The sequence below is a fragment of the Hyla sarda genome, chromosome 1, assembly GCF_029499605.1.
Source record: "Hyla sarda isolate aHylSar1 chromosome 1, aHylSar1.hap1, whole genome shotgun sequence".
NCBI classification, from domain to species: Eukaryota; Metazoa; Chordata; class Amphibia; order Anura; family Hylidae; genus Hyla; species Hyla sarda.
The window spans coordinates 343056121-343068787 of NC_079189.1; the positions used below are offsets into that span (position 1 = coordinate 343056121).

The window sequence follows — 12667 nt, forward strand, 5'->3', positions numbered from 1 at the left end:
GGAAAACAACAGCTATACCATCACAGTGCCAACTATTACAGCCCGGCATGTCCCTAGCGAGATTCCGTACACAGTTCACACGTAATGACGTAACTGACGCAAGTAAATTAGAGAAGCCGGGGGAGCCATGCCAGGTTAGGGCAGAGAGTGATAGAAGGCTGTGAGGAAGAATTCTATACGCATACGTAGACATATTTCCATAGTTATATGTTGTTTTGCTATCATTCATGGTTCTAGTGTGACTGAGGTAAATCGGAAGCATTAGAAACCTACGGGACGGCGCCGTTTCCGGTGTTCGTATAAAGTGGAGGAACGCGGCATCAGGAAGACGGTTGGTCACGTGACTCAAGCATGAGCGAAAGAACTGCACGTGTATGTATAGTCGGTGGGCTGTGTGTAAATTGGTGGTGCGGGCAAGAGACCACCTGACTGATGTTATATGCAAGTGTCTATCCAGTGATTAGTCATCAGGGGCGCTGTTGTGTTTCCACCTTTTTTTTTTTTGAAACTATTTTAGTTCACACGGTTCTCATGTTAAAGTGTACCTGTCGTCAACACAAACTTTTTATATAATGTAGGTAATACCATTATCTGAACAGTGACCCCCCCCCGACCTACGATGGTCCCGACATACGATCATTTCAACATATGATGGCCCCTCATGTTGAAGGCAGCATCAACATACGATGCTTTTGTATGTCGGGACCATCACATAAACGGCTATCTGGCAGCGCAGACTGCTTCAGCTCCCACCGGATAGCCATTTACGATGCCCCATGTGCTCCGGTGATGGTCTCCTACCTGTCCTCGGGGCTCCGGAGCGTCCTCTTTGGGATCCCTGCATCTTCAGTGCTCTCCATCGTCGTCATCACGTCGCTTCGCACGCCGTCCTGTCATCCAATAGGAGCGGCGTGCGTGATGGCGGCGATGGAGAGCGAAGATGCCGGGAAAGCAGAGGCCTTACCAGAGCATCGGGGACACCCCGGGGACGCGGCGACGGCGACATCCAGGGCAGCAGTGACGAGCGGGGACGGTCCAGAGCGGCAGGGACATGTGAGTATAACCTCCAATACCAGTGGTCTTCAACCTGCGGACCTCCAGATGTTGCAAAACTACAACACCCAGCATGCCCGGACAGCCGTTGGCTGTCCGGGCATGCTGGGTGTTGTAGTTTTGCAACATCTGGAGGTCCGCAGGTTGTAGACCACTGTCCTATACTTTACATTGCACGGATCCCTCAACATGCGATGGTTTCAACAAATGATGGTTCATTTGGAACGGATTACCATCGTATGTTGAGGGACCACTGTATATTTGTATTATACATTGGTTCAAAAATGTGTATATTTTTGTCCCTGCAGCTATTACATGTGTGTCCCTATGAGGTCCAGATTCAGGACTTGTGGGTGGACAAGTGGGGCTCTGCGTAGTGAAGCTCTTCTACGCGCCCCAGGCTCACACAGCAGGATGATTGACAAGCCAAGAGCTTGCACAGAGCTCTACTGCTCTACTTGTCACTGACTGTATTGCTGGCAATGGTGATTTCAGACGGAATCTCCAAGCTGAACGCAATTCTGCACAAAGGTTCAGTTATGTGAACATACCCTTACTCTGCTCCATGTGACTGGATAGGGTCACATGACGTTTTAATGCATGTTTCACCTATAAGTGAAATGTGTGTATATATATATATGTATTAGGATAGATGTTTTTTTCTGTGACGTCCCCCCCCCCCCCCCCCCCCCTCTCTTTACAAGTCCCGCGAGTCCTGTGTTTTTTTCATGTTATAGAGGTCTACGGGAGGAAAAATCCAGAGAATTGCTAGTGACCAGAAAAAAAAGGCCCATATGTAGGTATGGCATTTCCTATTAACCTAATGACTTCCAGCTACAATCTGGCCATGGTGTTTTTGCTAAAAAATTATTTATTTTGGCGGAAAAATGCAGGGTGTGAAAGTACCCTTTGGCTATTTCACACTACGGAATGTCCGCACGGAAAATCTCCATTAGGACACTCCGGAGACTGTGGGCACCAGCATAATATGCTGGTGCTAGGACCACACAGGAATGCGTTGTCTCATAGATGGCTGTGCAGTGTCCGCGGGAAGAAAGACCAGGTATATTCTTTCTGCGGACACAGAAAACCGAATTTCCAGAAACATCTGCCACAGAAATTCCGCTGTGTTCAGTGCAGCAGGATCCTGTTTAATTCAACATGACTCTGCTGCAGCGGAATATCCGTGCAGACATTCCAAGCGGAATTCCGCACAGAGATTCCGACGTGTGAGCATAGCCTTTGCCTTTTTTGTAAGATGGGATAGCATAGTATTCTACTCTCTGTCCTTCGTGAGAAATGTATATATAATTTTAGGGCAGTTTTTCACCTAGTGACACCTGCTGCTGTACTCCACAGTATTTATTCACATCCCTTTCTTGGAAGCATGCTAATAGATGCCTGTGATAGAAATTAAGGTGTGAACAAAGGCTATGGACAAACCACATTTCTGCCATTCTGTCGGGCTGGGAAGCCAATGTGCAGCTCGATGTGTCCATTTTCTTTAAAGGGGTACTCCGGTGAAAAAAATTATAATACAAATATATATATATATATATATATATAAATAAAAAATAAAAAAATTATATATATAATCAACTGGTGCCAGAAAGTTAAACAGATTTGTAACTTACTTCTATTTAAAAATCGTAACCCTTCCAGTACTTATCAGCTGCTGTATGCTCCACAGGAAGTTCTTTTCTTTTTAAATTTATTTTCTGTCTGACCATAGTGCTCTCTGCTGACACCTCTGTCCATGTCGTAAACTGTCCAGAGCTGGAGAGGTTTGCTATGGGGATTTGTTCCTGCTCTGAACAGTTCCTAAAATGGACAGAGGTGTCAGCAGAGAGCTGATAAGTACTGGAAGGGTTATGATTTTGAAATAGAAGTATTTTACAAATCTGTTTAACCCCTTAAGGATGCAGGGTTTTTCCGTTTTTGCATTTTAATTTTTTCCTCATTACCTTCTAAAAATCATAACGCTTTCAATTTTGCACCTAAAATCCCATATGATGGTTTATTCTTTGCGCCACCAATTCTACTTTGCAGTGACATTAGTAATTTTATCAAGATATCCACGGCGAAACAGAAAAAAATTAATTGTGCGACAAAATAGAGGAAAAAATTCAATTTAGTAACTTTTGGGGGCTTCCGTTTCTACAAATTTTTCGGTAAAAATGACACCTTATCATTATTCTGTAGGTCCATACGGTTAAAATGATACCCTACTTATATAGGTTTGATAATTTTTTTTTTTTTTTTTTATTACTTCCAAAAAAAAAAAAATCTACATTTACACGTTTAAAATTTTTATTAAGTTTTTCATGATATAAAAAGTGACCAAAAATACGCTATTGGAATTTATTTGCGCGTACACCATTGACCGCACGGTTTAATTAATGATATATTTTTATAGTTCGGACATTTCAGCACCCGGCGATACCATATATGTTTATTTTTATTGACACTTTTTTTTGTTTTTTTTTAAATGCGAAAAGGGGGGTGATTCTTACTTTTATTACATTTATTACGTTTATTTACTAACTTAAAATAATAATAATTTCTCCAGTGTTATAGCGCCCCCCTGGTGGCTATTTCACTGCACCTACCGATCTTATACACAGATCATTGCCGTGCATTGACACGGCAAGGATCAGTGTAGTCAGTGGTCGATTGCTCAAGCCTGGATTTCAGGCTTGGAGCAATCAATCGCCGATTGCGATGGTCCCGATCAGCCCGACTGAGCTGCCAGGAAGCTTTTGCTTTCATTTTAGACGCGGCAATCAATTTTGAACGCGCATCTAAAGGGTTAATAGCGCGCGGCACAACGATCGGTGCCGCACACTATTAGCCCAGGGTCCCGGCTGTCATTAGCATCCGGGACTGATCCCGCGTCCTTAAGAGGTTATCCAGGAAAAAACTTTTTTCTTGTATATCAACTGGCTCCAGAGAGTTAAACAGATTTGTACATTACTTCTATTAAAAAATCTTAATCCTTTCAGTACTTATGAGCTGCTGAAGTTTTCTGTCTGTGCTCTCTGATGACAGGTGTCTTTGGAACTGTCCAGAGTAGAAGCAAATCCCCATAGCAAACCTCTTCTACTCTCTGTGCAGTTCCCGACACAAGCAGAGATGTCAGCAGAGAGCACTGTTGCCAGACAGAAAAGAACAACTCAACTTCAGCAGCTTATAATTATTGGAAGGAGTAAGATTTTTTAATAGAAGTAATTTACAAATCTGTTTAACTTTCTGGAGCCAGTTGATTAAAAAAAATTTTTCACCGGAGTACCCCTCTAACCCCTTAAAGGGGTACTCTGGCCTTAAGACGTCTTATCCAAAGGATCAGACATGCATTGCGGGACGTGACCTCACACGGGGGTGGAGTCGTGACTTCACGATACTCCAACCCCGTAGTCGTGACCCGGCAGACTCCAATTTTGCAGCGCAGCTCCCGGGGGGGGGGGGGGGGGATTTTTGCGTGACCAATTGTTAAGGGACAATTTACATTTTTATTGGGGGGGGGGATTTTTGCATAGTACATAGCACTGATCAGTATTATCGGTCATCTTCTGCTCTGGTCTGCTCGATCTCAGACCAGAGCAGAAGACCCTTGGAGATGGCTGGAGGCAGGTTAGGGGACCTCCGGCCTCCATTTCAAACATGCACATTGCCGCGATCTGTATTGATGACGGCACCTGAGGGGTTAATGGCGGACATCAGCGCGATTGCTGATATCTGCCATTACTGGCGGGTCCCCGACTGCTGATACCAGCCGGGACCTGCAGTGCATGACGCGAGCACCGCTCCGATGCTCGCGGTCATGTATAGGACGTAAATGTACGTCCTGAAGTATGAAGTACCTCCATGGTCGTTAAGGGGTTAAATTGGCACTGTCACTTTGAAAAACTTTTAGACATGTTGTGGAGACATCTTAAAAGTTTTGATTGGTCAGGAGTGTTAAGACCGTGAGCAATAGCTAGAAGTGCACACTAAGCAAACAAACTTTCAATGTTAGTCTATGGAATTATCTCGGTCAACCTTGCTTTTCTCCCTGCTTGTTCTAATTATCGGCTGGGGTCTGAACACAGACTGCGACCGAACAAAACTTTGGAGGTATCTCTATGACTTGTCAGTTATTATTATTATTATTATAATTATTTTTTTTTTTTTTTAAGAGACTGGTATTTTTAACCCCTTAAGGACGCAGAAAATTTTATTTTTGGCGGACGTTTTCATTTTTTCCTCCTCTCCTTCAAAAAATCATAACTCTTTTTTATATTTTCATCCACAGACTAGCATGAGGGCTTGATTTTTGCGCGACCAGTTGTCCGTTGTAATGCCACACTCTTTACCATAAAATATATGGCGCAACCCAAAAAATACTATTTGTGTGGGGAAATTAAAAAGAAAACGGCAATTTTGCTAATTTTGGAAGGTTTCGTTTTCACGCCGTACAATTTACAGTAAAAGTGACCTGTGATCTTTATTCTTTGGGTCAATACGATTAAAATTATATCCGTGATAACATACATTTCTATTACTGTTGCGCTTAAAAAAATCACAAACTTTTTAACCAAATTAGTACGTTTAAGATCCCCCTATTTTGAAGGCCTATAACTTTTTCATTTTTCCGTATCAGCGGCAGTATGAGGGCTCATTTTTTGCACCGTGATCTGTAATTTTTAATTGATACCATATTTGCTTATATAAAACTTTTAATACATTTTTTTTTTGAATAAAATGTTATAAAAAAAAAAGCAGCTATTTTGGACTTTTTTTTTTTACGTTCACGCCGTTCACCGTACGGTATCATTAACATTTTATTTTAATAGTTCAGATTTTTATGCACGCGGCGATACCAAATATGTATATAAAATATTTTTTTAACACTTTTTGGGGGAGAAATTGGGAAAATAGGGCAATTTATTTTTTTATTGGGGGAGGGTGTTTCACATTTTTTTTTTACTTTTATTTTTACACTCTTATAGTGTATAGACTATTTATAGCAACCATTCGATTGCTTACCCTGTTCAGTGCTATGTATAGGACATAGCACTGATCAGGGTTATCGGTGATCTTCTGCTCTGGTCTGCGGGAAGGCAGATCAGAGCAGAAGACTCCCGGAAGGCAGTGGAGGCAGGTGAGGGGACCTCCGGTTGCTGTGCAGGATGATCGGATCGCCGCGGCAGCGCTGCGGGCGATCCGATCATCCAATTAAGTGACCGCGATCCTGCAGATGCCGGTATTGATCACGGCATCTGCGGGGTTAATGGCGGACATCTGCGGGATCGCGGGTGTCCGCCATTACCGGCGGGTCCCCGGCTGTGATCAACAGCCGGGACCTGCCGGGCATCGCTCCGATGCCCGCGGTTATGCTTAGGACGTATATGTACGTCCTGGTACTTTAAGTACCACCTCACCAGGACGTACATTTACGTCCTGCGTCGTTAAGGGGTTAATGGGCCCAATGGAGTCTTATTGTGACTGTGCTTGGTCCGTGTTACTGAATGTTTACACCTGATGTAAGAGCGGATTTATTGTTGGATCTACACTGGTTTTGTTCTGTATGTTGTGCGTATATTATTGCACAGAGGTTGCACCTCTTCAATGCCCCTTTTGATGTAGACGTTTTGCAAAACTCCTCTGTAGTGGAGCACTTCATGATTCATTTTTTTTTTATTTATCATTTGCGCCTTTATTGTATTCAGGTGCAAACCAGTACAATTGGGTGCAAATCACCATTATTGGACTGGCTTTAAAAAATGCTTTCAACATCATACTTGCATGACACCTGTGGACTTGCACATAATTCATCATACTGCATGAAAGAAAAAGAATTAACCAAATACTAAATGTCTAGGGAATTGCAACGTTTTTTTGCGTGAGTTAGTGGAAAACTGATGGCATACAGCAGAAAAGCATCCTTTAACTTTTGTTGTTCTTTTGAAAAAGTATAAAACGAATACATTAAATGAAGAAATATAGCTATAAGCTGCTCAACTTTGGATCTACAACAAATCAATGAGACAATGAGGGACGTTTATCGGGTGTTTTCAGAAAGTCTATTGAAGTCATTTATTTTTGCTTACATGCAACATATAATATCGCACATAATGGCCGAACGGAAAGTAGTACCCTGGGCGAGAACTTACACTTACCAGCTCCATTCGCTGCGGCCGGTGTCCCGCCTTGACGGCTTGTGTCACAGCTCTGCTCTGTCTGCTAAAATATGCTGATTGGTTCCCTTTAAGTTACAATGTTCGTCCTGGAACCAATTATTATATGTTGAGACTATAACTCTATGGAAACCTGGTAATTGGTTCTGAAGCTCCCAAAATGTCATCCAAAAATAGGAAAAAGTGAGGATTAAAGAAAACTAAGTAGAAAACATATAGATAAAGCAAATCCTTACATATAAAAGTAAGAAAGATCAGCTGGAAGCTGTAATCACTGTCTATGTAGAGGACAGGAGCTTCTTCATGGTCCTGTACAGTATACACGGGGGAGATTTATCAAAACCTGTGTGGAGAAAGGTTGCCCAGTTTCCCATAGCAACCAATCGTATTGCTTCTTTCATTTTAAGAAAGGCCTCCAAAAGATAAATCAAGCAATCTGGTTGCTATGGGAAACTGGACAACCTTTCTCCACACAGGTTTTGATAAATCTCCCCCAGTGTCCCAAAAAAGTAAAATGGAGCCATCCTTACATAGTATCCAAAGGAGCAGCTAACCCTGGCACAAATAGAGTAGTACAGAACATGTTGTACCTCCCTGTACTGTAGGGGGCATTACCAGACAGCCAGTCAGTGCATGCACTTCAGGAATTACAGGTATTCTGCCAGTGAAATGCCCATTCTGATTGGTCAATTCTTCCACCCGTTGACACATTCCACTGATCTGGACTGTCGATAGCATTGTATGTTGAGTCTGGTTGTACATTACAATGGTCCATAAAAAAAAAAAAAACTACTGTATGTTGATAATATTGTAACCTGAGGCTATTGTAAGTGTATAAATATTCAGTTTCTAAAGAAGTTGCCCACTGCAGAAGAAAACAAACCCTCTTGCCCTATGGGAATACCCCTTTTAGGCCACTTTCATGTGAGTGATAGTATTTTGGCCAGTATTACTTGAGCTTTTGTAAGCCAAAACTAGAAGTGGAGCCTACTTTGAGAGAAACCATCTTTGTAGTGTCAGATGCAACATACTATAGAGATGAGCAAAGTTACAGTGAATCGATTCGTCACAAACTTCTCGGCGGTTGCTGACTTTAGCCTGCATAAATTAGTTCAGCTTTCAGGTGCTCCGGTGGGCTAGAGACTTTCCTAGGACTGTATCCACCTTTTCCAGCCCACCGGAGCACCTGAAAGCTGAGCTAATTTATGCAGGCTAAAGTCAGCAACTGCCGAGCCGAGAAGTTGGTGACGAATCAAATCACTATAACTTTGCTCATCTCTAACTATAAATATAATCTGACTTGAATCACAGTAATAAAATTATTGTATGCAAACCAAATACTTAGCAGCAGATTTTATTGCTCATAACATTTTTTTCTTCTTTTCTCTTAGGAACCCCCACTCCTTCCTCAGGTTCCTATAATTCGCCTTCCCCGGCCACCATCACCTTCTGGGCGTGGTTTTGATCTATCCTCACCGCGAGCTTTGGCACATCGTAGTTCTGATGGCCACCAGAAAATTCGGTCTAATCTTCGGCTCCACTTTCTTCGCAGCCTTCTTGCTTCTTCGGGTCTTCCAGTCACATTCACGCTTTACCAGCGTGTCACAGTTTCCGCTGAGAAGTTTAATGCCTGTGACATAGAGGGGCATAACTTCCAAGTCTCTAACCTGCAAACACCTCTTGGTGTGCAAAAGGAAGCACTAATTCGTGGGCCAGATATTATTTCCTATTCCTTTAATCTATAAGGAACTGCTGTATTATTCTTAATGTAAACTAACCATAATGGATTTAAGAATGTTGTTGTATAAATATATTATCCACTGCAATAACATATAAATATATACAATATAAGGCTACTAAGGTGTTTTGCTCTTTTAGCATTGGACTGTATATACATATAGGGGGACATTTATCACTGTTGGTGTAAGGTAAAATAGATTTTACCCCTGTTTGCTTGGTGTATTGTTTACACAGTTGCTCAAAACTTACCAAAAAGGTGCACAGGACTTGATACATTTTGCTCAGTTATAGAAACTAGTAAGCTGCAGAGGTGGTTTAAGCTTTGTGCTCTAGCATCTGACACTTTTGTACATGTCCTATTATGTGGTGTAGGTTTGCACAAAAAACACTTCTAAATTTAATTTGCGCAAATATACAGTTACAGTGCACCAAACAGTAGGCAACTTTGGTAGATGAACTACCAAAAATTGTGCAATTGCGCAAAATTTGCAGGGACATTTAGAACATTGAAGTGGTGTAAAGCCAATGATAAATGTCCCCCATATTGTTATGAGGAATAGTTGCTGGTTGCAGTTGGCTATTCCGTTTTCACCCCTTATGGAAGCAGGACATACAGGTAGGCCCTTGCGTCCTGGTACTTAAGGATGCAGGGCGTCCCGTTACTAGGGTTTAAAGCGTTCCCACGAGCAGAGAACACTTTAAACATGGTGGGTCCTGACTATCAGCATCCAAGACCCAGGCATAACTCCGGGCACCGCCGATCGGGCTGATGTTCGGCATTAACCTTAGCGATGTCCCGATCAGCTGAGAGGATGGCGGGAGGGCCCTCACCTGCCTCCTTGCCATCCGATCGGTTCTCTGCTGCTCCCAGGCAGCCATGCAGGCTGGAGCAGCAGAGCACTGCTAACACTGATCAATGCAAATGTGAATAAGCCCCTCCCCTAATAAATTTGAATCACCCCCCATTTCCCAGATAAAATAAACATGTACTGCCGCATGCATAAATGTCAGAACTATTAAAATATAAGGTTGGCTAAACCCCACAGTCTATGGCATACACTTAAAAAAAAAAAAAAAAATAAAACCATATAAATATACCATAAAAGTATTAAAAAAAAAAAAAAAAATTCAAAAAGTCCCATTAAAACAAAAATGGTACCGATAAAAACTACAGACCATGGCGCAAAAAAATTAGCCCTCATATAGCCCTGTATGCAGAAAAATAAAGTTATCGGGGTCAGAAGGACAATTTTACACATACTAATTTTGGTGCATGTAGTTCTAATTTTAAGTAGTAAAATAAAACCTACATTCGGTATCCTTGTTACTGTAGGGACCTACAGAATAAAGATAAGGTGTCCTTTTTACCGAAAAGTGCACTGCGTAGAAACAGAAGTCCCCAAAATTATGAAATGACGTTGTTTTTTTTTTTATTTTACCCCACAAATAAGATATTTTTTTTCACTGCAGATTATGTTTAGAGATGAGCAAATTTACAGTGATTCGATTCCTCACAAACTTCTCGGCTCGTACACTATTAGGACTGTAATGGAGGCTGTGGAGTCTGCTCTCACTGAATATCCAGGTAGCTCACCTGTGCCCAGGACCAGCCGGTACTGCCCTCGGCCAAAAGTCCAATCAACAAAAGAAGAAGGTCCGGCACGTTAGGTGGTGGATAAAATAAGCTTTCCTTTATTCAAAAATTTTGACACGATTCACATACAGAAAAGGTCTGACGCGTTTCACCTACATTGAGGCTTAATCGTAAACTAGCAAACATATAACAAACAGTGCTAAAATACTATATCAAAGGGTCACATGACCTCTTACATCATTAAAACCAAACAGACTTGTGGAAGAAAATCACCTTTTTATTTGCTTGTCACCCATTCAGATTTGTCCAAATGGGTGAATTGCGTTTTTTACTTTCTTTGCGTTTTGGACAAAGACGGGTTTAAGTTATTGCATATACGAACTGTGTAATATCAATATCCAATTATAATATTCTGAAAACCCTCCATAATTAACAAATTTAACCATTATAATTATTTGTTTATGCGCACCATACAAGATTTATTAATTTATCCAAAGTGCTAATTCTACAAATTATTATAGTTTTCTCTATTTATTATGCACTATTAATTTGCATATGGGGACTAGGAGTCAGATGTTACACACTTCGCATTACATACCAAAAAATATATATATATGTATCTCCCCTAAAACTGCTCCTACCTTGTTAAGCCTTAGAATTTATTATTTTATTTTACCAAAATGTAATCCCATATTAATATAGTTAAGGGCATGTTACAATGAGGTCAATTCTTTTATTCAAACCCTGTGGGTGTCTCGTTTCTAGTAGAAACATCCAATATGTTTCTCTGTTATAAAGACGTCTTTTCAAATCGCCCCCCTCTGGGACCTAACCTGACTTTTTCCACACCTGTAACTCGCAATGAGCTTGTGTCTCCTGCGTGAATGTCTCTGAGATGTTTGGATAGCAAGGACACATTAGTTACATTGCTTCTTGCATCTGACACATGCTTTCTAAAGCGCATCTTTAATGAGTTGCTGGTGCAGCCCGTATATTGGATATTGCAGGACACACATTTGGCTACATATATAACCGATTTTGTATTACAATTTAAATACTCTTTAATATTGTAGCTTCTCCCTGTGTGACATACTATTAATTTGGTTTGTTCAATATAGCTACATGTCACACATCTGGTGTGTCCGCATCTCCAACAACCCCCTGCACCTAGCCAATTTTTATTGTTTTTCCCTCTCATAATACCGTCCTCCACTATATTTTTTAGTAGAGGATCAGTTTCCAACACAGGAACATATTTATTGATAATCCCTCTAATTTGGTCAAACTGTAAACTATAGGCTGTTACAAAATATGGTTTCCTTTTCTTATTTTTTCCTTTATTATTGTTTTGTTTATGTATTTTTGTGGGATACGTTATTAAATCTTTCCTGTCAATTTTATTGATCTTATTAACAGAATCTTTTAATAATTTGTCTTTGTACCCCCTTGTTTTGAACCTACTAACTTCTTCTTCTGTAGCTATTTGTAAATGTGTTTCGTCTGAACAATTTCTTTTAGTTCTACATAATTCCCCAAACGGGATATTATTTATGACGTGTCTGGGGTGACATGATGACGCCAGCAGAACAGAGTTAGATGTTTCCTTTCTTTATGGAAGGATAGTTATTTTCTCTTCCATATTGCTACTTGTTAGCGTAACCTCAAGAAAGTTCAGACGACCTTCTGTGATATGATGTAAATTTTAAATTTAGATCATTATCACTAATATATTGTACAAATTCACCAAATTCCATTTCATCACCCTTCCAAATTATCAGCAGGTCGTCAATGAACCTTCCAACCCAGTGTATTTTGTCATAGAAGGGGCTGTCCATATTAAAAATAAATTGTTGTTCCCAATAGAACATGTAGATATTAGCGAATGAGGGCAAATATTTCGCCCCCATTGATGCCCCCCTGGCCTGAAGAAAGAAATCACCATCGAACAAAGTAATTGTGTTTCAACAAAAACTATGTTGCGATGGTGATAAATTCCTTCAGGCCAGGGGGGTAGTCACTATAATGGGGAATTATGGGGAATTATGTAAAACTAAAAGAAATTGTTTAGACGAAACACATTTACAAATAGCTACAGAAGAAGAAG

The 12667-nt window shown here is 40.9% G+C and overlaps 2 protein-coding genes across 7 annotated transcripts in view; one reads left to right on the forward strand and one right to left on the reverse strand.

Moving 5' to 3' along the window:
- Positions 1–334, reverse strand: part of CAAP1 (caspase activity and apoptosis inhibitor 1) — a 45643-nt gene extending 45309 nt beyond the window's left edge. The window contains exon 1 of the mRNA XM_056520642.1: positions 274–334. Coding sequence (XP_056376617.1) covers positions 274–321 — 48 coding nt within the window. The 5' untranslated portion in view covers positions 322–334. The remainder of the gene's footprint in view (positions 1–273) is intronic.
- Positions 34–9085, forward strand: GEMIN7 (gem nuclear organelle associated protein 7). Of its 6 annotated transcripts, none has more exons than XM_056520654.1 (2): positions 34–134; positions 8621–9085. In XM_056520654.1, the coding sequence occupies exons 1-2, from the start codon at positions 48–50 to the stop codon at positions 8972–8974; spliced, it is 441 nt and encodes a 146-aa protein (XP_056376629.1). In that variant the 5' UTR covers positions 34–47; the 3' UTR covers positions 8975–9085. The 6 variants fall into 6 exon arrangements, 4 of the variants coding, with proteins under 4 accessions (XP_056376629.1, XP_056376636.1, XP_056376646.1 ...); XM_056520661.1 differs by lacking the exon at positions 34–134 and adding an exon at positions 234–372; XM_056520671.1 differs by lacking the exon at positions 34–134 and adding an exon at positions 237–366.
- Positions 9086–12667: the final 3582 nt, after the last annotated feature.

Excerpts from the sequence above, each read along its gene's own strand:
- GEMIN7 (XM_056520654.1), top strand. The coding sequence starts at position 48 with ATGTCCCTAGCGAGATTCCGTACACAGTTCACACGTAATGACGTAACT. Across the intron at positions 135-8,620 it reads AGCCGGGGGAGCCATGCCAG|GAACCCCCACTCCTTCCTCA; the intron begins GTTAGGGCAGAG and ends CTTTTCTCTTAG.